This window comes from Protomyctophum parallelum (assembly GCF_964188405.1).
Source record: "Protomyctophum parallelum genome assembly, chromosome: 4".
Classification (NCBI taxonomy): Eukaryota; Metazoa; Chordata; class Actinopteri; order Myctophiformes; family Myctophidae; genus Protomyctophum; species Protomyctophum parallelum.
Window position 1 is genome coordinate 23,706,438 of NC_139700.1, and position 26,493 is coordinate 23,732,930.

The following is a 26,493-nucleotide window of genomic DNA, read 5'->3' on the forward strand; positions in this document are numbered from 1 at the left end:
AAAGTAGAAAACTAAAAATATAGGGGCCCATAAGAATAGGTCCCAGCCCACTGTTTAAGAACCAGTGGATTACACAATGATTGACAACTATTGAAGAGTGGTTATTGCTGTGTGTCTTTTTGTTTCATTAACATTAACAAATCTTTAAGTCGAACATTTTCCATGTTTTTCTACTCAAATCTGGTCCTCTACCTTTTGTGGGCGTGTATGGTGGTGAGATTGTTAAAAAGCTAAATATTCAGCCTGTCTCATGACCAAAGAATGTCTGTAAAATGATGGAATAGAGGCAAGATCATAATCATGTTTGTGTTTTGTTTTTCAAATAGAAACAATAGAGCTGGGCTGAGGTAAATGATAGAGAAGAAAGTAAGGTCTGCACATTGGACTGAACTCCAAAAGCTTAAGGTTTTATTTTCACACCACAGGGGACATGACGTTTCGAGCCTCACGGTGCGGACCTTACTTCTGCGTTTTGTTTTTCACCATAATTTCTTCTCAGAAATGTATTTCTCTACAAATGCTTTGGTGTTTTAAACCGCAATGTCCTACATGTTCTATCAAACACAAATGCATAGTATGAACATTTGTCATGTTTATGTACAACTGATTTTGTGTTGTAACTTCTTTCAGTGCTACTCTGTTCTATAAAGCAGCATTCATTTTTTATTTGCTTTTTTATTTCTACATAATGGTGGTGTGCACCCCCTCCACCCCACAGTTAATGTGGTTATGAATGGTGCTTGTATGTTAAGCATCATTTTTGCCTGTCTCCATTCAACCGCTTTGACTAAGTACTGCTAGAGGCCTGTGTGCTCTGCTTTCAAGCAATAAGTGTGTGTGTGTGTGGGGTCATCTGAGGACCCACAATAAGGACCCCCCAGGAGGACCATCATCATACTCGACACCGAGTGATTGCCGATGGGTGTGGGTGTGTGTGTGCAGCTCCACTGTGTATAGCTGCTCAAAAGCTTCTCAGCATCTCTTGTGCACATTCTTCGGAGACGTCAATGTTGATTTAAATTGCAGTGGGTATTGTATACAGCCTGTGTGACTAGTCTGTAACTGACAACACTGTAAAAAAAATAAGATGTATTCCTTTTTTGTTATTTAAGTTTGCTGTCAAGTTATGATACCGGTAAGACCTTTATGTGCAATTGTCAAACTACGGTGGCTGGAGTGGGCCATGTAACTGAGCAAGTGACCGTGCAGGCCTTGTTTAGGCTGCTGATCTGAGCTCCGTCTATGCCCTGTACTTTACTGCACTGTAGGCTCTAGAAAAGAATGTTCCATTTCAACAGCCAACATTCATAAAGACACTTATTTGTCTTTGTGTTGCATTTATTTTGTTTGTCTACTGTACCTCAGATTGGCACAGAAAAGGCATCGTTTTAAAACATCTAATAATGGTTACTGTGACCTAGATGGAAGATCTGCACCTTATTCTGTTCTGGGTTCAACCATGCAGCTCTCCAGTCCCTGCCACACGCATTCAGAAAACAAAACCCAACTTATTTTTTGCAATCGTCAGCATTTCTAATGTTTTGGTTGTCATTGTACTTAATTGCTTATTAAGACTAGGAATATCGTAATTATCTTTGTAAAATGTTTCTATTTGTAATGGACACAGCAAAATATGTAAATCCAACAATGTCTTATTCATTTTTAGAAAATGGCACTATAGACCTACACCGAATTGTCTTGATTCACGTTGATGTCGGTGGTCATGCATGATGAATCAGCCTCTCACACTCTTTTCCATGTTGTGTGTCTTGGTACCATACTTGGTGATGTGGGTGTGCCTTAACCCATTCTAACCTGAGATCAGATTCTAAAAATGTCTCCTCATCCTGACAGTTTTCATTCTGACCTGAGATCAGATTCTAAAAATGTCTATGTCAGTCGCTCTTCGATTTTTCAAAAATAGCAGACCTACAAGCTCGTGGCTCGCTATGAGCTTGTAGATCTATTTTTCAATAGCTAAAGCACGACATGATGCTAACACCAAAATGTGTTCCCGCCCAAAATGGGTTTTAAGCAAAGGTCTTGTTTGGTCTTACTCTGCGTAGGCAGTGTGACATGCACCCTGCACAATAACATCCTCACTTTATCATCATTTTAACGTGGAGTGTTCAAATAGAACCAATAACCGGGTTAAGGGTGGTTCACACTGAGCACCATAACGATAACTAACGTTCATTGTATTTATTATAGATTTGGCGTGGACTCTGCCATCCACTTGATTTTTAAAACAATAGTTCTATTGTCTATTGTGATAACGGCAATAGCAGTTATCACAAATGTGATTAGGTGGATATGGCTGAATTTAGACCAAGGAGTGTTTTTCGTGCAAAACTAATGCTTGGAACGGATTCAGAATCATGAAAACGCCCTAGTATGACATGTCACATGCTACTTTAAAGTATGATGACATTTTGCCTTATATTGGTTGTCTATGGTGGGGTATACAAAAATGGCCATAACTTTTCTTTTATTCCGGCAGACCTCTCATTCTGTGGACTTTAATGACCAAATTAATAGAAAAAAAAAAATACAAATTAAAAAGTATGTCATGACATCACAGGTCCTCTCAAATTTAGGATGGCTGGCCATCCGGCTAAGTGCTCAGTGAGATCAGCCCTTTACAATGGATACATTAACATTTTACTGTGTGTATCACAGTCTCCATGACTGACTCATTATAAAAAGGAAAATGTATTTAATTTATGTGAAGATGTATCAAGCTTTTTCTTTTCTCAAGATTTTCCATGTTGACAAAGTAAATAAAACTTCAAGTGTTTATATTTCCTCTAGATCATTATTTATCGAAATGGTTCATGAAAAAGTCATGGCAAATTAAAATGCATTGGCTGCAGTACAAACCACATGGAACTCAGTGATACAAATTATTACTACACTTTCAGAGATTTATTGTCCTATCACAGCAATGCCCTTCCCAGTCACGGCATTTATTTTACAAAATTATCCTATATGGGCACAGAAATTTACAAGACCTTAGGGATCCTTTAAGCCTGATACATGCTTCATGCAGTCTGTGCGGTATACAGGGTAAATACAAGTATTGATCCCTGTGAGGTAATAATTACTTCACTGCATTTGACCCATCCTAACTATAAGGAGCAGTGTGTAGCCAAAGGGGTGCTCGGGGAGTTCCGTGTCTTGCTCAGTGACACTTCAATACAAAGCCTGGATGAGCTGGGGATCGATTCGGAGACCTTCCAGTTCCCAGGCTGCCGCTCTACCTCCTCAGCCTCTGCCGCCCCTAATGCGGCATGCGGTGCTGTGCAACCGCATGCCATGAAAGTGTAGCCACACACCTTCAATATTTTGTAACTACATGGTGCACTGACCGAGTTGGCAGGTTTGGCTTCAGAAATAACAGCAAAGAACCTTTGAGAACAATAGCTATGGTGATCAGGTCCACTCTGTTCTTTGAACCACTCTTGCAATTACTATTAAACGGTCTGCGCCTCCCACTCCGTCAAGAAGCATGAACCAGGCTTTGCAGTGCATGTTGACAGTAGATCCTTTAGCACTACTACAGTTTATGATGTACTGCAGGCCAGGGTCAGAGGAATCATATCTGTAAAGACTCCAGCCACAGTGAGGCGCTCTTGACTCGTGACTGCTGGGAGTCCAGCTTCAGCAGTGCTGTCACAGCACCCTCTATCTTTGACATCCACACTTTCTGTATAAAACACAAAACACAACAAGGGGGTGTGTGAACAGTGTGCAAATCTAATGGTTTTTGCATGTCAATGGGCCAATAGCCTCGGAAACCCAGACGTTTTTATTTCCAGGGAGGAAAGAAAAGTCTGAGTCCACTTCAATTTGGCATAGAGTAGCGTAAACGTCGATCACTCTCTGCTGATTTCTGATCGTCTGCACCTTTGTTAAATTGACGCACACACACACACACACACACACACACACACACACACACTCCTCTCTCTCTCTGTCGCTCTAATTAATTAGTCTCATGTCCAGCTGCGCACAGTTTCTCCCAGCGGATCCTGCCGCCTATGCCATAGAAAGCATAGGTGTGTTCCAGGCTAATGGGCCAACGGCTTGAGTGATGAACACATTACTAAAGGAATACTGGTTTTATACCTTGCATAATTGTAATGCCTAACAATTTGACTAATGTCTGGCTGGGGCAAAGATGTTATAAATTGCCATAGCCTTAAAACGACCCAGAGGTGAGTACCAAATAGCGGTAATATTATTGGTGGTGTGTCACTCCCTCTCTCTCTCTCCACTGTCTTATCAAAGGCAATTAAAAGCCCCAAAATATCTTAAAAAAGATATACCCCTGTATATAGGCATGTATAAATTCCAGGGAATGGTTTCCAAAAAGAACAAAAGGCAAGTTGGCATGTACAGTAAGGTTATTGTTATGAAGTGTGTGTCATTTTGCTTAATTATCTAAAACATCATAGTAATTTGTACGCTGCCCAGGTGTGACATGACATTGGAAGAACTATCTCAGGATTATTATCTCGCCTACTGAAGATTTTTGTAACACCAAAGGCTACCAATGAACTTCCACATGACTGATCCACTTCAAGTTAACAGACAGCTGCACATTATCTTAACTCCATGTGGTTGCTGTTCAGATGGGAAAGGTTTTTAAATGATCCACATATTACATAAGGTATAATCATTTCTGATTCCCATGAGAAGACTGCTAGGCATGCGATCTTGCCAACAGAAATTCATCAGTGCCAACGTAGTCCTGCAGCTGCATTAATGTGAAATGCTGGTATGTCTTATGAAACATATCATGGACCTTGACAAACGCACACATTCCTGGTTTAAGAGATACAGCTTACCTTGACAGACTCGGACGGAGCTTGTAGGATGAATGCACCTATGCACTGCTGGTAGCGGTTCTGGTGCATGATTATGAAAGAGTGAGGCAGGCCCGATGCTGAAAAGGAAGGGTTCAATAACATTAGTTCTAAACACCACCCCTGTAATAGGGCCAGACCGATATCAGATGGGCCAATATATCGACCATTATTTGGCTTTTTCGGTATCTGCAATTACGCAGCCGATATGTCCCATTTTAACCACTTGAAATTGTTGCCGATATACAAGTTCACACGCCGCAAAAAGTTGTGATGTGGCATGACCTTGTAGATAGGGCTTCCGCTTAAGTGGTTGAATAAAACATTGTTCAGTTCAAAATCTATACCAAATAAACATTTACAGAAAGACCAACATGAAACAAAAGATCAAATATTCATCTACTCTGTTGTCTAAGATAAATTAAGCTAGATAAATAGCACAATCACACAAACTTCACAACCTCCCCCGCACCACCTCTAGTTTTCTATTCTCATACCATCCCTCTCTCTAGGAACCCACAGGGGGTCAAAAAGGCGTTGTAGCGGCCAACCGATCCAGAGCAGAGCATGACAGTTGTCAGCAGCCAAAACACTACACCCCCAACCCGAGTCTATTTTTTCTGCTGGAGTTTGGAAGTGCTTGTTGACCATCACTCAACAGCCCGTGTGTACCACCTGTACAGGCAGCAGGAGGTTGCTTTACTGATAATGAGTGCTTCCAAACTCTGACAGGAAGTAGCTCATGGCATGTCTACCGTCTACGGTGGATTTTTATGAAACAAACACTTTGCAGCTGTACGAAAAGCTTGAATTATCGTCTTACTATCTGCAATGTTGGTGAGTTTGACGTTATTAAATCAAATTAAATAGGCCTTTTCTGTTTGGATGAATGGGCTGTCTATGGGAAGTTGCACCTAGGTAGCACCTTGCTGGCAAGATGGCAGCCGTGTGCATATCATTATTGTCGTTGACACCCACCGGGCGAAGTCGACAGTCACGTTTTATTTAAATGTAATTATTTTTATCATTAATTTTGCTCTGTATGTACAGAATGCAGACTGTCGGATTGGTTATTGTCAAGGACAGAAGTGTTGTTTTTGGTTTTTTTAACTGCCGTTTCTTCTGGTAACCAGGCATCAACTGTTGTCAGCCATTCATTAACCAGCCCTTTGAAGCTGTGGCTCTGCCTTTGATGTGCTGCTGCATGTGCTCTGTCCCAGTGATTGACAGGCTGAACTGCACTGTGTTAGAACATTCAGAACAGAAGCTGTGAAATACATCGAAATCCAACTTTGGGGGAAAAAATAGATGTTGAAAAAGGTGTTTGTTTGTTTTGAGTAATATGGCTGTATGTTGCTTATGTAGTAGGAAGTTGGAACCTTTGTAACAGGTACTGCGTGACACAGGAACCTGTTAATGGTTGCACATCTGTTCACATTTGAGCTGGAGAGTGCATTGCAAATTAATTTAATAAACTATTGCCAGGTTGGATAAATAAAAATAAATGGGGAAAGGGAAGGCACTTTCTCCCAAATATAGGTAAGACATACATTATTTATTGTTTATTGCTGCTTCTGCCTCCGTGCAAGCAGCAGCAGCAATGTTGGGGGTGTTAACCCCCTTATAGCTATTGACGTAATGTTGGGGGTGTTAACCCCCTTATGGCTATTGACGTAATTAATCAATGTTAGGGGTGTTAATCCCCTTATGGCTATTGACGCAATGTTGGGGGTGTTAACCCCCTTATGGCTATTGACGTAATGAATCAATGTTGGGGGTGTTAACCCCCTTATGGCTATTGACGCAATGTTGGGGGTGTTAACCCCCTTATGGCTATTGACGTAATGAATCAATGTTGGGGGTGTTAAAATGTGTGCTTGTCATGCGTCATTGACCGTACAAACTTATATATATATATATATATATTATTTTTTTTCCCCATCTATTTGCAGATGGTGGTCAGTATCCATATTGCTTGGTAAAGGTACCTAAAAGAGACGTAAAGGTACCCTAAAGAGACGCAAGGACACAGGTTCCGTATTAGAACGGTGCAAACTGCACGACTGTTGCCTTGACAGGAAATAAGAAAGGTGGCGTGTCAGGTGAGGCAGTGAGAGAAATAATGCCATCCAAACAATAACAGATGGAGATTATGGCAACTATACCCGACGCGTTGAGCTGGTCCACATTCTTGAGCTGCAGCCGGTCCAGTGATATGGGCTGGTCCAGAACTGTGAAGGTGCTGCCGTCCTTCAGTAGCTGATCCAGCTCCAGGTTTTGTGGCGGTCGCATAGGACTCTGTTCTGGAGGTCCAACAGACTTCTGCAGTAGATGTGGACAAAGGATGTTCAATAGTGAGGAAGCATGGTAGATGTGGACAAAGGATGTTCAATAGTGAGGAAACATGGTAGATGTGGACAAAGGATGTTCAATAGTGAGGAAACATGGTAGATGTGGACAAAGGATGTTCAATAGTGAGGAAACATGGTAGATGTGGACAAAGGATGTTCAATAGTGAGGAAACATGGTAGATGTGGACAAAGGATGTTCAATAGTGAGGAAACATGGTAGATGTGGACAAAGGATGTTCAATAGTGAGGAAACATGGTAGATGTGGACAAAGGATGTTCAATAGTGAGGAAACATGGTAGATGTGGACAAAGGATGTTCAATAGTGAGGAAACATGGTAGATGTGGACAAAGGATGTTCAATAGTGAGGAAACATGGTAGATGTGGACAACGGATGTTCAATAGTGAGGAAACATGGTAGATGTGGGCAAAGGAAGTTCAATAGTGAGAACATATAGAAGGACTTGATCTATGACAACCTGCTGATGGAACAATATGCAGTAACATCCTTAAGGTAGACTCTGAGAGATACAAGCCCGTAAATGTCCTTCTGGTAACGTTTTCACACTCTGAGTTACAGAACCGTCTATTTGGTTCCTATAACGACTTAAGAAGATTTTACACTTAAGTTCACATTCCCAAAAAAGTACCTTTTTGTTTCTCTTCATCTTTGTGATCAGGAGGAATTCATCGAACAGGAACACGTACACGTCGATCAGCTTTGCATTTTCTGGTATTAAATGGAAAAACATGGATATTCAGCATGCTCCGATCAACAAGCATGTTCACATAATATACAGAGCTATTGCTATTAAATAAGTTTCACCTGTGAGCACCAGTTTTCCATCATGCAATAGGCTTCGATGAGAGATGAGGTTTTCCAAAGTGACAGCTTTCAGGAGGTGTTTCAAATTCTGGGGGGGAAGGAGGCATAAAGCATACATCTTTTTTATCTCTTGTATTTACAACACCAATAAATTTATATGAATTATAAACCCCCTGATACCGGGCCTAATTTACCAAATAATATGCGATAACTTGTAGCATAGTAACCATACCAGGAAATAACCTCTTTTCTGATATGCTGTTATCAGTTGGCATGACTTTCTTCCTCAATCAACCCTGATTAAAATAAATAATCGCCTATAATGACATTCCCAAAACATGGATGCCAGGTTTAAAGGTCCTTCACCATGGATTTTAACTTTTCCCACTTTTTTTTACCCAATTTTGAACAATTCTCATCATATTTGGGTTTTTATGTAGCGTAGGACTACAAAATGACGTCAGACTAAAATACCGAATAGGTATCTTCCTAGTTTGTATAATCCCTCCTCCCCCTCTTCAGTTCAGAATTAGCATTTCATCTTTGGAGAGGGGAGTAGCTGGGATGAGTGTGGTGGAGAAATTAATTTGCATACACAGCACCCCCACCACATCAGGACATTTAGGCTCACACCATTAGAAATAAGTTTGAGGGACAAACAATACGATATTAAATGTAAAAAAAACGTTTTTAAATGTTGTGTTTTACAGCGTACAAACACAGACCTCGGGAACGAAGGCACGCTTGTCTCTCTCCCACACAGGCAGCCACACCAAGGCATCCCTCAGTTGTTTCACCTTCTGGTAGTTATCCAGCCATTTGACCTTCCCTTCTAAATCGCCTGGACACAGAGTGAGATAGTGGAAAAACATTGTTATGGACTTATGGTCCTTGCAGACTAATGCTATTTTCCTAAAAACACTGGACCTTTCTGAGCAGTTAAATTAAACTTCAGGATTTAGCTGTAGGTTTATTTTATAGACAGTTAGAATAGCATAGCAAGTGTCTGAAAAAGAAGAATGTCTCTCTCAAGAAGTCATTTAAAATACATTGTAATACTTTATATTTTATGTATTATAATAGGGCTAGACAAATTCAATATATCATTATTACATACCGTTATGAGACTAGATATCTGGGATTTTTTATATTGTAAAATCATGATATGGCAAGTGTTAGCCAAAGTTATTAATGCAGCCACTGCAAAAACTAACAGGCCCGAAAAATAAGGCCCGGCCCTACCTGAGCCCTCATCAAACCCTGTACACTCAAGACACTGCCCCCGCTGCCACCCTTAGATCTCCATATATGGAGCTGACCTGTTCTGACATTCCATATGTTGCACTGACCTCATCAAACCCTGTACACTCAAGACACGCTCCATATATGGCCAGTACAGAATTCATTCCATATGTTGATCTGACCTCCCATGCCAAAGCGCCAGCGCTCACCCAGCTGTCACCCACGCAGATGCGTGCACACGACCACGCCCTTTAAGGAGAGGTCGCTCAGGCGTCTTACTGGTACAACTATGACAATTATAAATTATAATGCACCGAGATACATGCCAAAAGGTGTGATTGTACATTATCATAATACAATGCTTTATAATGTGATTAATTATTACCAAAGAAGACAATACTGATGTGTCAGCTTAAGCTCCCAGCCCAGCACAGTGTGTTCCTTAGGTTGTATGTTTGGTATTCAGCCTGGAGACCTACTACATTTAGATGGACTAACCCAGTTACTGTCGTCACATAATCCGTTCACATTAATACGAACAACGTGGCATGATACTACATGATACATTTGGCATGATACTCTCATAGCATGGTTAGCAGAGCTCTATTCTAGCATTACATCTCAACACGTTTTTGTTTATAGCTACAGTCTGTGTCTGTGTGCGTGTGTGTGTGTCTGGGTGGGCATGGGTGTGATGGTACTGTGGCGTGAGAGATTAAACCACACACCTTTTCCAGTAAATATTTCCCCCACGCCCCACAGGACATTGGCCTGTTCATTGAGGCCAGAGTCACAATAATATTCCCCTGACACACCAACTCCCTGGTACAGCGTTCTTGTTGCGTGTTCAGTGTCACACCCATGTAATGGTTATGGGAACACACGTTTATCAAAGAAAGGTGAAGCCAAACTGGTTGGTTAATTTGAAATAACATGACAAATCCCGTTGAGGCGTCTCTAAGCGGCTATTTCTCAAACCCTGACAATCTAGTTACAGAGTAAACCACCACTCTGTGTCTCTACAGGCACAGACATGCCGTGAATGGCCATTTGGCTTCAGGCCAAAGCATGTCCAATCTGTTTGGACAGCAAGCTCTAAAAGACATGAATTGGTATCTCTTTGCTCATGTTTACTTAGTGAATCTTTTATATAATGGCCTCCGATCACAAGATAAGCTCCAATGTTGTGTTAAACCAAAACCTAACAACCATATCACTAACCATCATGTAATAAAATGCAAATGCTATTAAAGGGATATTTCACTTTAAAATAAAATAAACATTTTTGTCTCCACCAGGCCGAAGGCATGGGGAGAGAGTATGTTTTGCACTCCATCTGTGTGTGTCCGTCTGTGTGTGTGTGTGTGTGTGTCCGTACGTTACCAGCTAAACACACCCACCCACCCACACACACCCCCACAATGAACCTCTGCCCCAAATTTTCCAGAACAGCCCGTTATAGCGCCACCAGGAGGCCAACTTTTGAAAAACACATTGTTTTAGATTACACCAAAAATCCCGCAAATCGTTATACACTCTATACTCTATAGTCATGTGTTCAAGCCGGATCATATTCCATCCTAATTGGCTAACATTGGCTTTCAAAGTTTGCAGGATTGGCCCGTTTTGAACAAAAAGCCTCAAATCATGAACGCAGTCAACGCAGAGTGCAATTTACGTGAAATCTTTCACAGACTTTCCTACTAAGCTGAGGAATATATATTTCACATTGGCCTGTTATAGCGCCACCAACAGGTAGATTTTTGCAAAACACATTTTTGGAACAAAATGCCTCAATTGCCATCCAAGGCGTAAGAAGAAATGGCACCCTTTTCACATTGGCCTATTATAGCGCAACCAGGAGGCCACAACCTGACCTGACTAGTGGAGACCTGTGCCCTGAGGGGCATTTTATCTAGTATTTTATTTAAGTAATGGAAAAATCACAGCCCCTTCACACATTAGAATGTTCTTCTAAAGGGTGAGGAGGGCTTGATTGTTCATATAATTATGTTTATTTGAAAGTGAAATGTCCATTTAATATCCCTTTTATCACTTGAAACGTGAAGGAGAGTTCCACTTGTGAATGTGTGTGTTGCAAGAGTCATAGAACGAGCTGAGCAACAATGTTATTACTCCGGTATCAGAACGGGCTGAGCAACAATATGCCTGTATTATACTGAAGAACAGCATAGTGTTGTTAATGCCTCATCATTAACAACACTACACTGTTCTTCATTCTCATGCCAAGAAAGTGTCAAGGAACGTTAAAACATTAACAGAATCCTGAGGCTGTGCACTCTAGTTGCAATATGGCGATATGGATGGAGACGTGAAAATTCACATCCAGGTTAAAATAAAATAAAATCTGTTATTTCCAACGAGCGAAGCGGTTGTAAGACAAGATATAATTAGAGTTCATAAAGGTCTTTGCATTTTGCAAGTCCAGGCTTTGGACTTGCAAGGTTCTACTAAAGATTAACGTTGCATTTTGAGGATTCCTGATATTCAGTGATGCAGAAGAGAATAATAATATGATGCTCACATATGGACGTGTCCACCTGCTCCGCTATGACCTGCAGACCACTGGTCTCTTCCTCTGTCCTGCACCTCTTCCCAATGTTCCTCAGCAGGAGCGGGTAGCGAGTCAGCCTTTGCAACGGCGCCACCAACAGGTCACGCAGCTGCAGCCTCCGACACTGCTCGTTCCTTTCACACCACTGAGAGAGCGAAGGGGGGGGGGGGGGGGGGTTAATAGAGAGACAGAGGGAAAAACCCACAGAGAGAGAGAGAGAGAAAGAGAGGGGAGAGGTTAAAGGAGAGCAGGGTCAGGGAGAGAGAAAGAGGGAGAAGAGAAGAAAAAAAAGGTCAGGGCGGTGGGGGTGAAAGGGAGCGCTTGTTAAGACACGATGGAGAGAAGGGGGGAGGGGAAGTGGAAGTAGAGGAAGGGGAATGTGGAACAGAAAAATGATCTCCAGGAACAAAGAAGAAAAAGAAAAAACAACAATGGAGTGAGGAACTGGGTTGAGAGAGAAAGTTACACAATGCAGAGAGACAACTTGTCACATTCCAACCCTGGTGAGCCTCTGTGACCGTGAACAGGTCATGGTTGTTTACGGAGCAGCGTCGCATGTGTGTTCTGTCTTCATTCTTGGCCCCCGCGCTGCACTGCCTGCGTGGTTGTCAAGGTGCACCGCAGGCCTTCTTATTTACTGACGCAAAATAACCTGTGCAAGGGGAGTCGTTGCCGTGTACCTTCACATAAGAGCCAAAGTCCTCTCTGGGTTTGAGGCTGTCCAGATAAACCAGAGCTGCGGAGTAGTTGAGGCAGTACTTCTGCAGACAGTAGCATACGCTCTCGTGGAAAGCCTGCAGGCAGAGAAGAACAATACTTAATGCATGGCAGGTAACAATACTTAAAGGGAAACTTCACTTTTTTCCAAAAAATATATGTTACTGACATTTAGAACACTTTCCTTGGGGTCTTTGTGTGAACCATGGGAGCCAAACTGCACCCGGAAGTTCGGCAGAATGCACTGGAGTCAATGAGAGCTCAGTGACCAGCTCATGAACATGAGCTACACAAACAATATTTCTGAATGACTACTGAGATCTTTTGTAAAGTAATCGCTTCTGGCAAAAAACAGAAGACATATAACACATTATTGTCTGCTGTGTTGCTTTTCGATGTGTACACTGTGTAATTTTATAGAGGTATCTAAAAAGCAAAAAGTACGATTCTGAACGTGCCAAGTATCGTGAGACTGTCCACCGTTTCCTGTCTGGCAGCCAAATCTCACGATACCCCCGGAACAGAAACGATACCTGCTGTTTAAATCCTCAAATAAAATGATGTACTGTGCACTCTGTGCACATCGAAAAGCAAGTGATTAGAAAACAAACTGTGATATGTGTTCTTTTATATGCCTAAACCGTTTATATGACACAGGTCTCAATGGTTCATAAATAATGTTTGTTATGAGCTGGTCAAGCTTGCTCCATTTACTGCTTTGTATTCATGTAACTTCCGGTGCGAGATTTGGCTCCCATGAAAGTGTCATGACGCAGCACAGTCACGTGACCATGTCACTTCCTTCTCTAATCTTCCTTGATGTAGTCCACTATCCAGGAAGTAAGTGAGCCCAGTGTCCATGACATCAGAGACACAAAGACCCCCTGGAAAGTGTTCTAAATCTTCTAAACGTCATTAACATATATTTTTTTGCAAAAAGGGTGAAGTTTCTCTAACACAATGAGTGCCGTATTCTTTCCAATTAGGAGCTCGGGGTGCCGGGCAGATGTGGCAGCTTTTACTCTGAAAGCCCCCCCCCCCTTCCGTTCCGTACAAAAACCGGGATGCATAATGTTGCTTACCTCGCAATGATTACGATAAAGTCTCTCTAGAAGCATTAATATTCTAAACGAGAGGCACGTCGAAATCAGAAATGAAGATAGAAGTATGCGCATCTGGTCAAAACCATGGAGAGCTCCCTAGATTAGGAGACGAGCCATTTTTTCTGAGCCGTAAACCAAGGACTGTCTAAAGAAACATGCGCAGTTTAGACCAGGAAGTTGTACATGCACAAATTTGGTCATGTCCAACTTCCTGGTCTCAACTGCGCATGTTTCTTTCCTTCCATGGAGCACCATAGAGCAACATGGCGTCGCCCGTACGGTCTTCGCGTCTCGTCCTCTTTAGACAGTCCTTGCCGTAAACAAGGAAGTGAACGGCAGCGCACATGTGTGAACAGCAATGAGTATGGTGCAGAAAATGGAGGACCCTGATGTAAACAAGTCTAGTGCTTTTAGGTTTCATCCTCAAAGTAGGAGTTTTTGTATTGAGTTGTATTGAGTTGAAATGTAGGCTACCCATTCTACATAATGTGAAGGAAATAAATCAATCAATGAACCCTACCGTCCCTATTTTTGGTGAAGAGATTTGGTGTTGAAGGAAAAAGGAGGGGGGCCCACAATTGATCCATGGGGGACTCCAACGAATAAAATATACATATATGCATATTACTTACATGAGGTAGATCATTTGTCAGTTTAAAAAAGGAGTAGGCCTAATCCCACACACACTGTGTTCACTTACAGAGCTATTTATGAAAGTATGTTTCGGTCAACTGATGTGTGTATTATTATACTTTAATATCCACAATTATAGTGGAATTTGAGAAATATACATTGTGAGGAGCATTTTCCTGGTTCTCCACAAGAGAAATGGTCGTTTTATGGCTAAAATAAATTTGGGGAGTAAATAGGAAAAGATTCAGGTTGGAGTTAGGATTAGGTGTTAAGAGGCTAGGTTTACAAGTTGGGGTTAGAATAATACCTGATTTACACCTACTTAATTGCATGCCTGTGTTGTGCACTGGGAATAGGCGATCAGCTATTTTCTGCTTTAGGGTTGGGTGTGTTTGTGTGTGCGTGTGCGTGAAGCTATAACATGCCTTGCTCAGCTGCTCCAACAAGGTGGGCCCGCCACCCTCCAAAGTGCCTTTAATGACATGTAGGAGGTTGTTCAGGAAGCCAAAGCTCACCTGTAACAAAACACAAGTGTGACATCAACACCGGCTCTTTAACACACTTACCCTGTTGTCAGGTTAGTTGCAGTGTAATGATTACTGTACATGACAGTGAGGAACAGAGTCCACATTACAAGGAGACATGATAAAAGATATCTGTTCACTTCGACATGAACCCAAGACATAGTTGTTATATGATAGTGACATTTAATAGTGACAACCCATTTTGGGCGGGAACCCCTTTTGGTGTTATGTTGTAATTTAGCTATTGAAAAATAGCAGATGTATTATTGTTATTGTTGCTGCTCAAGGTTTCCAAAACTAAATGTCTTTTTGTAACTACACCTCTAAGGATGTGTCCAACAATTTGGTCCAACGTACTTTTTTTCTTTTTTTCCCACAGCTGAAAACCTGATGTGCTCTTCTAAACCCGATGTGCTCTTCTAAAATGTTGAACATATTCCTACTCCTCCTCGTCATGCTGTTGGCATTTCCATGGTAAATATGTGGCACTCCCATTGAGATGGATATGGATAGATAGACACAGCCTTTATCGATTGAGATGGATATGGATAGATAGACACAGCCTTTAACTCCCATTGAGATGGATATGGATAGATAGACACAGCCTTTACGCAGTCATTCAGGCCGCTGTGATTGTTTTTAGTTTGGCTATTTTCTGCACGGGACACAGTCGAATTATACATTTTCAGATTTGTTTTGTTGTGAATCTTGATCTTTACTAGGCTCTACAGACTCAAGCCATGTAGCCTTTTATTTTGTCATCTCTCAGTGGACAGTTTCTGCATTTGCGTCAGGTCTCACCAGACAGAGCTCGTTGAGATTAGCAAACAGCCTCCAGGAGTCCACATCCGTAAGACAGTTTCTCATCCGCAGGTTAGTCAGTGTAGCCAGAAACACCTGAAAGCCCCAAAGAAATAATGCATTGCACTTCCATTTAAATATTACTTTCAATTGTCAAGTGGTGGAAACAAAACAAAAATACACTTTTAGCGGTACCTTTTATCTAACAAACAACACAAGGCAGGTGTTGGGTTGCAGTTCTGTCTATCCGTCATTGTCTGTCTCCGTGTGTGTGTGCGTGCGTGCGTGCGTGCGTGCGTGTGCGTGCGTGCGTGTGCGTGGCAGCTTTAGTTAAGAGTCAGTCACCTCCTTGAGAACCATCAACTGATCCAGGAAGTAAACACACTCGCTGGTTAACAGTTCCCACACAGCCTCCTGTCTCTTGTAGTCCTGGGGTTCAGAGTCCGTCTCATACTGGGAGGACTGGTCTCGCAGGAAGTCAGCCAGTGTCCAGTCCTAGCGACAGACAAACAGATCAATGGATGGGCGGGGAACACAAACAAACCACATAAAGGACAAATGAAGCAGAAAGAAATAAGAATACTTGTCCCCCAGGGCACTATACTAAGTATGATCCTTTTTTCCCCTAAAAAATAATCTCAACACATTGCAAACGTGTGAGTGTTGTGAGCCTGTAGATCTGCCATTTTTGCTGGGTGTTGTGCAACCAGAATAGGGACGCTAGCCTAGTGTTATAGTGGTTCAATCAGGCAATGTTAAAGGGATATATTTCACTTTGGGGTCATTTTAACATCTACTAAGGCTTTTGTGAGCACCCAGAGAGTTTTAAGTTGCTTGATGCAGTACTTTAGACAATTGATATAAATGTTATCAGACCCCTACCCTTCCAGTAGACAAATGCATGGATTGTAACTTAAAACTCAATTTTAACCATGATAGATCCATCAAAAGAACGCGTCCTTGGTTCTGGTCGCTGATATTGGCCTTCTAATACGTGAGGAGGCAGTGATATCAAGCCTACGTCACTATCTGGGGTGAAACTCAAAAGCCTTAGTAGACATATTTGTTACTGCAGTTTCTTTACAAAACCAATTTAATATGTTTAAAAAAGTGAAATATCCCTTTAGCAGAGGTGTTATTCATGAAATTATGTTTATCTACCATGATTTACAAAGTCGACAGCATGGCCAATAATATTTTCAGTTGGCAATACTTATTACCTTATACTTCTGAAAGTGTGTCTCTCTCCAGTCTCTGATCTGTGCCATTGGAAGATATTTTTCAATATCTGATGACGTGCTAGTGGGTGTTTTCCCTTTAGTCTGTGCAGTGGAAAAAATATATACCGTATGTAAAGTTAGGTATAGTAAAGTTAGGTATTGATTGATTGATTGAAACCTTTATTTATTCTCGAAAGAGCAATTGAGGTTCTCCCTCATTTGCAATGCTGACGAGATTACATTACATACATTATATAAAACAATTTAAAGACATGCAGGTTATATACATAAACAAATCTTCATGTAAGGCAAAGACATAATATAGACAATGAGACAAACATAAATTAAAAACAGTTACATATTGAGGTAGGGAGGTTCAGAAGCAGGTTGTTTGACCATAGGATATTGGGGTATTCATTTTCAATGTTTGCTGTAAAGTGTTCCATGTGGTTGGGGCATCGAAGCAAAAGGCTGACTTTCCTAGTTCGGATTGTATGGATGGGACCTCTAGTTTAAGCCATTCACTTGAACGGGTCTGGCGAGTATTTATTTTCCATTTTAGTAGTAATGTGATGTATGATGGGAGCTTTCCATCAATGGCTTTAAAGATGAATTGTTGCCAGTGCATGGTTCTCCTTTCAGAGAGGGAAGACCAACCTACTTTATTATAAAGGGTGCAATGGTGAGTGCTGTAATTTTCACCTGTGATGAACCTTAATGCTGAGTGATAAACTGTATCTAGGGGTAGAAGAGTGGTAAGGGCAGGGGGGCAGTCAGCCAGATATTTCGTGAAGCCTCATTTGAAATCGGTAGTTCATATAATGGCCTGTTGTGGCGCTGGACCGGACCCAAAAAGCCCCATAGCTCCATAGAGGCCCATGTATTTTGGCCCAACTTCACCTAGACTGTATTACCTTAATAAACATGGTCATGAATACTTTCTTCTTCCAGTCACTAGTTTAAAGTCTCATTTCTAATGTCATAATATTCTTTTTGGAAAATTATGGTCCCATTAATTAAAAAAATGACCATAAAGAGAAAAAAAACATCGCGTATGTTCTGAGGGGCGTGGCTACCATTACAGTCTATGATCGGGATTCCCCTCCCACTCGAGTCAAAATAAAAACCAACGGAGAAGAAGGGGGGAAGTCCCGCCTCGTTGTCTGGGCAGCCAATGACCAGCTGGTATACAAAACGGAGCCAGCCAATGGCCAGCTGGTACCAAAGATGGCGACTTACATCAGGAATTAGCATATTATTACAGGCTTCATTTTACGTTCATGTTAGACCCGGGGAACGCTTTGTCCATATTTTTTACAGTCTATGGGTAAGGGTAGCATTTCTATATATAACATCACCGTAGTCCAGAACTGACATAAAAACAGCATCAACAACCCTTTTTCTACAGATCATTGGGGAGTTAGCTTTATTTCTGTAAAGAAAACCGATTTTCTGCCTTAACTTGGTGGTGAGGTTAGTGATATGGTATTTGAAGGTTAATTTTTCATCGAGCCAGATACCTAGATATTTATATTCAGTGACTCTGTCTATAGGGGATCCATTGCTAGTGTGAATGTGCAGGGAGTTGAAGTCTATGTTTTTGGCTTTTGAAAATAGCATAAATTTGGTTTTACTGGCGTTCAGGACAAGTTCAAGTGAGACGAGTGCGTCTTGCATGGTGTTAAAGGCTAGTTGGAGTTCTTTCATTGCTAATTGGGTAGAGTCAGCTGTACAATATATAATGGTGTCATCTGCATATAAGTGGGATTGGCAATCTTTTAGCGTGGATACTATGTCATTTATATATATGGTAAAAAGAACTGGGCCTAGTACAGAACCTTGGGGCACACCATTGGTAACCTGCAGGAAATCAGATTGTGTATCCCTTCCCCTGACACACTGGCGCCTCTCGTTTAGGTAGTCATGGAACCAACGATGGGCCCTATCGTCCAGACCGATGTTGCGTAGTTTCTCCAGCAGTAGGCCTTGGTTTACAGTATCGAATGCTTTGGAGAGATCTATAAATAAGGCAGCACAGTGTTGTCGATTATCTATTGCAGATACTATATAATTTTTGACTAAGGTGACTGCAGAAATAGTGCTATGATTTGGTCTAAAACCGGATTGCTGTGGGCTTAAAACTGAGAAATTAGAGAGAAATGGCTTGAGTTTTAGCTAGGCAGGGCAGTTTTGAGATTGGTCTATAATTGTTTAGGTCCTCTCTGTCCCCACCTTTAAAAAGAGGGGTCACATGGGCCGTTTTCCATAAACTGGGGAAAACACCTTCACTGATTGAGAGGTTAAAGATATGGGCAAGAGGTTCTGCAATGATTGGGGCAGTTAATTTAATAAAAAATTGATCCAAGTTATCCTCCCCTGGTGAGCTCTTTGCGTTCATATTTATTAATTCGTCTAATACAGAGCGAGTGGAGAAGGGCTTAAAAGAAAAAGATTGACGATGGTCCAATTGGTAAGTGACATCTAGGACGTTTACAGGGGGACGGGATCCTGTATACACTTTTTCAAATAATTTCCCTGCATCTTCAAAGTGTTTGTTAAAGGCATGGCAAATATCCGCTTGATCTCCAAGCACCAGGTTATCATATTTGATGTGAGTAGGCAGAGTGTTTGTGGATTTATGTTTTTTTAAATCAATAGCTTTCCAAAAATTAGCTGGATTAGAATAAGAGCTAGTGATAAGGTCTAGAAAATATTTTGACTTTTTTTTTACTTCCGAGGTACATGCATTTCTGATTTGCCTAAAGGCCAACCAGTGTGCGGGATCTCTTGAGCGTCTGGCACGCGACCAGGCAGAATACCTTTGTTTAAATAAGGTTGATAGTTCCTAGGAAAACCAGGGAGTTGATCTATCTTTGACTCTAAATTTCTTCAACGGGGCATGCCTATCTACAATTGAGATAAAGGTATTTATAAAGAATTCTAGGGCCGGTTGAAGTTCAGAGAATTCTGTTGTGAGGTGAATACTACTTTGGTGAAGATCGACTAAAAATATTTGTTCATTAAAGTGTCTAAAATTTATTTTCATAACCATGCAGGACTTTGTTTTTGTTAGTCGTGTACTCCTGATGCAGGCAATTGGGCAATGGTCACTTTGCTCAAGTTCAAATACGCCACTGGCCATAATTTTGTCTGGTTTATTTGAAAATAATAGATCAATTAGGGTATCCCTGGCATTGTCCTTTAAATTTGGTCTGGTAGGCTCAGTTATCAACTGGGTTAAATTAAGGCTGCTACAAATTTCTTTAAGCCTGTCGGAAGAAGCATTAAACCAGTTGAGGTTAACGTCCCCGGTGGATATCAATTCAATGTCCAGATATTTGGACATTAGGTCTGCTATAGGGCATGAATAGAGTCAGACACAGCAGAAGGTGGTCTGTAGACACCTATAATTACTACAGGAGATGGCCCTATTTGGATCTTCAGAGCAAGGAATTCATAATAATTTGGCCGAGTAATGGAGTCTAAGATTGTCACAGAAAAAACTGATTTAACATAGATGACCACCCCTCCTCCTCGTTTGACCTTATCAACTCTAAACACATTATAACCTGATAGTGCAATGACTGTATCATCTATATGATTTTTTAGCCATGATTCACTCAGAATGAGCAGGTCAGGATCAGTCTGGTGAACTAGAATTTTAATATAGTCCATTTTTTGGACAACACTTCTAATATTTAAATGAATTATACCTAGGCCATTTCTATTTTTAAAAGCGTCTGGGGATAATGGGATGGATGAGGTAGGTATAGGGACAGTCGTGGTAGGCTGGGTTGAAATGGAGATTAAATTAGAGGCTATGACAGAACGAGTTGGGTGTAGATAATAATGTCTGGTTGAGATTATAGCGGGAATATGGTAAGTGGTATTTTGTATGTGTTGCCCAACACCACGTCTGATAGATGGCGGGTAGTTGCGTGATCTGCTTAAAACAGGTATAGTATAGCACACACTCAAAAACTAAACTAATGTGGTTTTGGCAATGCAATTTTCTTTTTTCTTCTGATAGTATTAGCTTTTGCAATCTCTACACTGACCTATCTGAAATAAAACATAAACATGCAAAATTATGTATCGTTAAGCTGCATTCCTGTCCAACCCGCCAGGATTCGAACTCGGGTCTTCCACAAGAGACAACGTTTCTACTACTGAGCTAAAATAAAATGCCCTCTTGGGCAGGATTCAGGCAATACCTCAACCAATTGTGTTTCTATCCAGAACACAAGGTCTACATTTCTCAGTAGAAAAGCAAGGAGACAACCTCCATTCCCCACAGTTCAACATGAGTGATGGGGAACTACCACGGGTCACGGACAAAGTCAGAGAGAGAAGGATGAGGCTGGCGGGGCACTGCGTCAGGCACCCAGAACTTGAGGCAAGTAAATTTACTCTATGGGAGCCAACCCAGGGCAAAGCCAGGAGGGGAAAGAAGCATCACACCTATGTAGACGTGCTGCAGTGCGACAGCTTGGCTACCAACACTGCAGAGCTCAATAACCTGATGTTGGATAGAAATTTGTGGAGGGCAGCGATCCAGGAATCCCGAGTTGGTGTTGGGTTTTTGTTGAGTTGTACTTGAAATGTACTGTAATTCTGCAAACTGTTTATAAATCAATCAGATATTTGTGTGTAAAACTAGCAGTTTCTGTTAATGCAAAACCGTGGCCCCAGCTAACTGGGTGCTGTGTGTGTGCTGTGTGTGTGTGTGTGTGTGTGTCTGTCGGTCTGTTTGAATATTGTCCCATGCTACTCTGTTTTGTACTGATGGACCCCCTATGGAAGCCGACATTCTGTGTCTGATGTGGTTGACTATTGCATGGAGTATCACTACAGTTTCAAACCTACAGGGCATGGGACAGAAGTGAAACAGACAACCATCAATCTGCTTTGAAACATTAGGTCAGTGAAAAAGGTACTGTCCAATCAGACCAGCATTTCAAAACATGATGTCACTCTAAGATAGACCTTTGTTACAAACAATCAGAAGATATCATCAATGAAAAAATGCATACCGTGCTACGCCTCGAAAAAGGCCACTTTGACTTCTTGGTATCTGTTAAAATTATAACACAAGGCATGGGGTAAGAAGAAAACAACAAAACTGCCAAAGCACGGCTGAGAAAATCTGCAGTAGAACAGATAGGATTAGACGCCAAAACAAACAAAATAGTGTGCTGGTGTTAAAACTGTGGCCAAGTGTGGACACTTAAATTAGTTTTTGTTTGTTATTTGGGCATTTACTTGAATTACGTACACATTAGCAGGCTTTGAATGCACAGTATAGATATATGCCATTTATTGCCATTATATTATTAGAGATATCATGAAACTTTAAATTCAGATGATGTACCCGAGTTGTTGGAATCATTCAACATGTCAGCTACCCCATTGGATACAAATAGATCTCCTGGTGAATCCAATCCTGGTAAGCTGACCACCACAGAACTCCGTCTCCTCTCCTGAAGCCTATGAACACAGAAATGTTGGGAATAGAATAGAACAGCCAAACGGACAGTAATGAAAACAAGCCAACAGAAAGGAAAATGCCTCAGGGTGCCTCTTAAGATCATGTCAAAGATGTGCAGTTTAAACAAACATGATTAGAGGAAGATTCCCTTCAATGGTGTGGTGGTTGGGTTGCTTGGCTGTAGGAACCATACGTTCCCCCTGTGTCTTGGTAATGTGCAGAAAGATAAGAGACTAATTGATCAGCACATTTCTCTCTTCTATACTGCAAGAGATGGACTGACAGTGTAATGGTTAGAATTCCACTGGCCTCCTTTTGGAGTCAGTAACCAAAGCTTTGCCAAGACCGGAAAAACACAGGCCTGCCTTTTAGCCTCGGGCAAAGCTCAGACAGACAGCAAATGATTTCACGTCCATGTGTTGTTGTTATTGGGGGGGATTGCTGTTCACAGAAATATGCACATCCGCATACTGAATGTCAGAATAAAAATTTGATGGCATCTGATGAATGTTATCCAATCATTAAATCAATTATGCCAAATCAGCCCTTGATATATTATAATTTATTGAATGTTTATAACATTTGGTAATTTGTTCTGTAGTCCTCACAAGAATAAAGATGTTATAATAATACAATGACAGATACTTAAATATCAAGCCATAGTATGATTGTGTATCCAAGTTAACCATAGACTCAGTCTTGAACCAGAATCAACAACTTTCTTCAGAAATGAGGCAAACGGTAACCTGACAGGCTCTGAGACTGCTTCAGAGTATCTAGACACAAAATAAATGTGATTCCAATAATTAATTGCAATATGACAATTGTAATGAGATCATAGTTGTTACCTTTGCATAGCAGCGGTTACTAGGAGGACGTGATCTCGGGTTATAAGGAAGATGTGGTGTATATGATAACAATACAACTAACTAACAGGAACAGAAGCAGTAGGGGAAGCATGATGGTTTATGATGTTGCATCTACCATGGTGTGTGAATATGTCTCAAAAGACAAAAATTAGCAAAAAGTTAGCTTCCTCTATAAGAGGCCTACATTGGATCACATACATGTTAAACAGTGCATAATGGCTTTTCTGAATACTGTATTTACCATCCATAATGCTTTGCTTGCATAACCACGATCTCTCCTTGTGTAAATCAACACTACATTGACTAAACAAAGTGCATATATAGCACATGGCTGGAGGGCCAATGTGTACACCTGAATGTTAGGTAAGTCTCATGGATGACTGTGGTAACCCAGTAATGTTTTTCCCCCCTCCAGGAGACTTTTGTTGGGCTCTGAATGCACCGCCTGTTCTTTGCTCTCACTCCCGGGCTGCGTTCCCTCAAGTAAACTGATCCAGCTCTCTGATCGATGTATATGCAGGCAGTCGAAAGTGGTTCTGTGAATCCACAGCAAAAGAGGTAATGGCATGCTGCAGGTCCTTGCAGGATAAGAAGTGGCTGATGACACTACTAGAGCCAGACTGATATATCGGTTTGGCTAATAAATTGGTAATTTTTCAAAAATCTATATTTTGGGTTTTTTAATACCAAATCTATAAGCTCACAACATGTCATGTTGCAGTGTATTATGACCTTGTAAATCTGCCATTTATTTTTGAGTGGTGCAGCCACTCCATTCATGCGTAGCTATGTGTGTCCGTATGCGTGTCCCTGTGTCTGACAGTTGAAACACCTCACCACTGGATGGCACTGTTGCACGTCTCGCACACACGCACCAGGGAGGAGGGCTTGTACAGTAGACCTACAGGTACTACAGCACGAGTGCAGTACAGCACCACTCACTTCAGACTGGTCTGAAGTGATTTTAATGAGGCTTAATAGTTTTAATGAGGCTTAATAGTCCAGTTTTCAGTGAAGAGGTGACCACCGAAAACTACAACATGACGTTACGCCGTGGTGGTCTCCGCTCACACAACACATCTCTCTGTTTTTACTAACCACCGTTTCGGTGGTCACCTCCTCACCGAAAAGTTAACTGGACTAGTATGAATAGACCTTTAGTCTGTGTATCAAACTAGCACAACCAGAAAGGGCCCTGGATGGAGTCTACACAAGAATGCTAAGTGTCACATGGATGGACCACAACAGAAATGTGGTCCTCTACGCAGTCTACGGGGAGCGTCGGGGACCTACCACAGGTCACAGACAGAGTCAAAGAGAGAAGGATGAGGCTGACAGGGCACTGCGTCAGGAACCCGGAACTAGATGCAAGCAAACTGACACTATGGGAGCCAAGCCAACCCACGGCAAAGCCAGCAAAGGCACCACCTACGCAGAAGCACTGCGGCGCAACAGCTTCACTAACAACACTGTAGAATATTAGATAGGAGGGTGTGGAGGGAAGCAATTCAAGAGTCCTGAGTTGGTGTTGGCTAGACATATACATACAGTATATGTGTGTATACACATGCATTTCAAATCTAGGTTTTAGAAGTAAAACTTTTTAGTCAGTAAAACTGAATTAGCTTTTTTGCACAAAATAAATCGGTCAAAACATTGGTAATTGGCGGGCTGCGTTTCTACAAACTCAGGATCGAACCAAACAAATCTGGTATTGGTCGTAAGAAAACACACAAGCATCAGCCCAAACTGGGTGGCTGCTTAATTGCTGGTACCCTCACAATGCCATCCTGTTACTTTGTGACCACAGAATGCTCTCTCTGTAGTCCCTTCTGCTACAAGTGGCACACACAAGAAATGGGTGCTTTGTCCACGCACATGATGATGCCCAAAAACTAAACTGTCCTGACCATTGGCTTGTTGTTTCTGGTGACTATAAGGGGCACAGTGCCAGGCTGTAATTACAGGGACAATAGCTGCCTAATTATCCCATGAGGAGAGGAGCCCAGAATGAATCCCATTAGGAGAGGTGTGGGTGGCATTAGGGGAAAACAGTCTTAATGAGGGTTGGTCTAGTCCACACATAACCATGGGACTCTCATAACTCCACCCAGCGAGCTTATGCCCCGTTAACAAAGACGTGACACAAAGAATGCACAATGGGCCTCCCTGGGCTCCAGGTCCAATCATCGTCACTCATAAGTGCACAGGAGTCCTGTGCATTTACTGTAAAGTCCAGTTAATTGTCTCCACCAGGCCGAAGGCATGGGGGGAGAGTATGTTTTGCACTCCGTCCGTGTGTCCGTCCGTGTGTGTGTGTGTGTCCGTGAGCAGCTAATCTCGGCCACCGTTAACCCGGTCGATGCCAAATTTTGCACACACACTCCCTGGATGCCAACGATGAACCTCTGCCCCAAACTTTCCAGAACGGCCTGTTATAGCGCCACCAGGAGGCCGCTTTGTGCAAAACAAGTTTTTGCACAGTACACCTACAGATTTTGTCCAAACATCGCGCAAATTGTTACACAGTCTCTCTAGAGCCATTCAACGAAACCGGTCTTTCAGATTTCTCAGACTACATCCTGATTGGTTAAGATTGGCTTCCAAAGTGCTCAGTTTCAAACAAAATGCTGCAAATCATGAACACATCGCATGATTTCCGTGAAATTGTGCACCCACATTCCCACTAGGCCGAGGACAAAATGCCACATGAACAATTTCAACTCAGCCTCAAGGTGGCGCTATAACTGGCCGAAAAGTGTTTTTACCTCTAACTGCACGGATCTGTGGATAACTTTGTATGCCAACTCCCTAGAGGCCAAGGACAAACCTACATTCCTATCCTGGTGGAGACCTGTGCCCAGAAGGGCACTTTTTCTAGTTCAACTCTGAGAGTGTACCAACGGGTCCATTTAGTTTTGTACCCTCTCAGAGTTACAAATGAATGGATTTAGCACTGAGTTTAGTCAAACACCATTTTGGTTAATGAATTTCAGATGTTTATGAAACAGGAAGACAACGGTTGATTGTGCAAAATAGAACTGGCTCAGAACTACATGGCAAACAAATTTTGTTCCCCATTGTGATGGCAAATGCCCAGAGCTTATCAGTTACCAGTAAAATTTTACTGTCTGTGTGAAATGCAAATATGTTCCGTCACAATGTTGTAATTGGGGGCCTAGTAAGCCTGGTGTTTTGCAGCTCAGTCAAGAGTACACACTACACAGGTTGATTTGGATGGACCACATACCTTTCGGGACAATGAATGTTCTCCTGC

General features: G+C 41.8%; 1 protein-coding gene across 1 annotated transcript in view; it reads right to left on the bottom strand.

The window, feature by feature from the left end:
* Positions 1-1,527: 1,527 nt before the first annotated feature.
* plekhg7 (pleckstrin homology domain containing, family G (with RhoGef domain) member 7) overlaps positions 1,528-26,493 on the bottom strand; it is a 28,036-nt gene continuing 3,070 nt past the window's right edge. The window contains exons 3-17 of the mRNA XM_083763323.1: positions 26,467-26,489; positions 22,231-22,346; positions 21,893-21,933; positions 16,860-16,961; positions 15,985-16,134; positions 15,640-15,735; positions 14,740-14,829; positions 12,542-12,655; positions 11,832-12,006; positions 8,770-8,885; positions 8,045-8,132; positions 7,869-7,948; positions 7,034-7,190; positions 4,851-4,948; positions 1,528-3,706 (exon numbers count right to left, since the gene is read on the bottom strand). Coding sequence (XP_083619449.1) covers positions 3,596-3,706; positions 4,851-4,948; positions 7,034-7,190; positions 7,869-7,948; positions 8,045-8,132; positions 8,770-8,885; positions 11,832-12,006; positions 12,542-12,655; positions 14,740-14,829; positions 15,640-15,735; positions 15,985-16,134; positions 16,860-16,961; positions 21,893-21,933; positions 22,231-22,346; positions 26,467-26,489 — 1,557 coding nt within the window. The 3' untranslated portion in view covers positions 1,528-3,595. The remainder of the gene's footprint in view (positions 3,707-4,850; positions 4,949-7,033; positions 7,191-7,868; positions 7,949-8,044; positions 8,133-8,769; positions 8,886-11,831; positions 12,007-12,541; positions 12,656-14,739; positions 14,830-15,639; positions 15,736-15,984; positions 16,135-16,859; positions 16,962-21,892; positions 21,934-22,230; positions 22,347-26,466; positions 26,490-26,493) is intronic.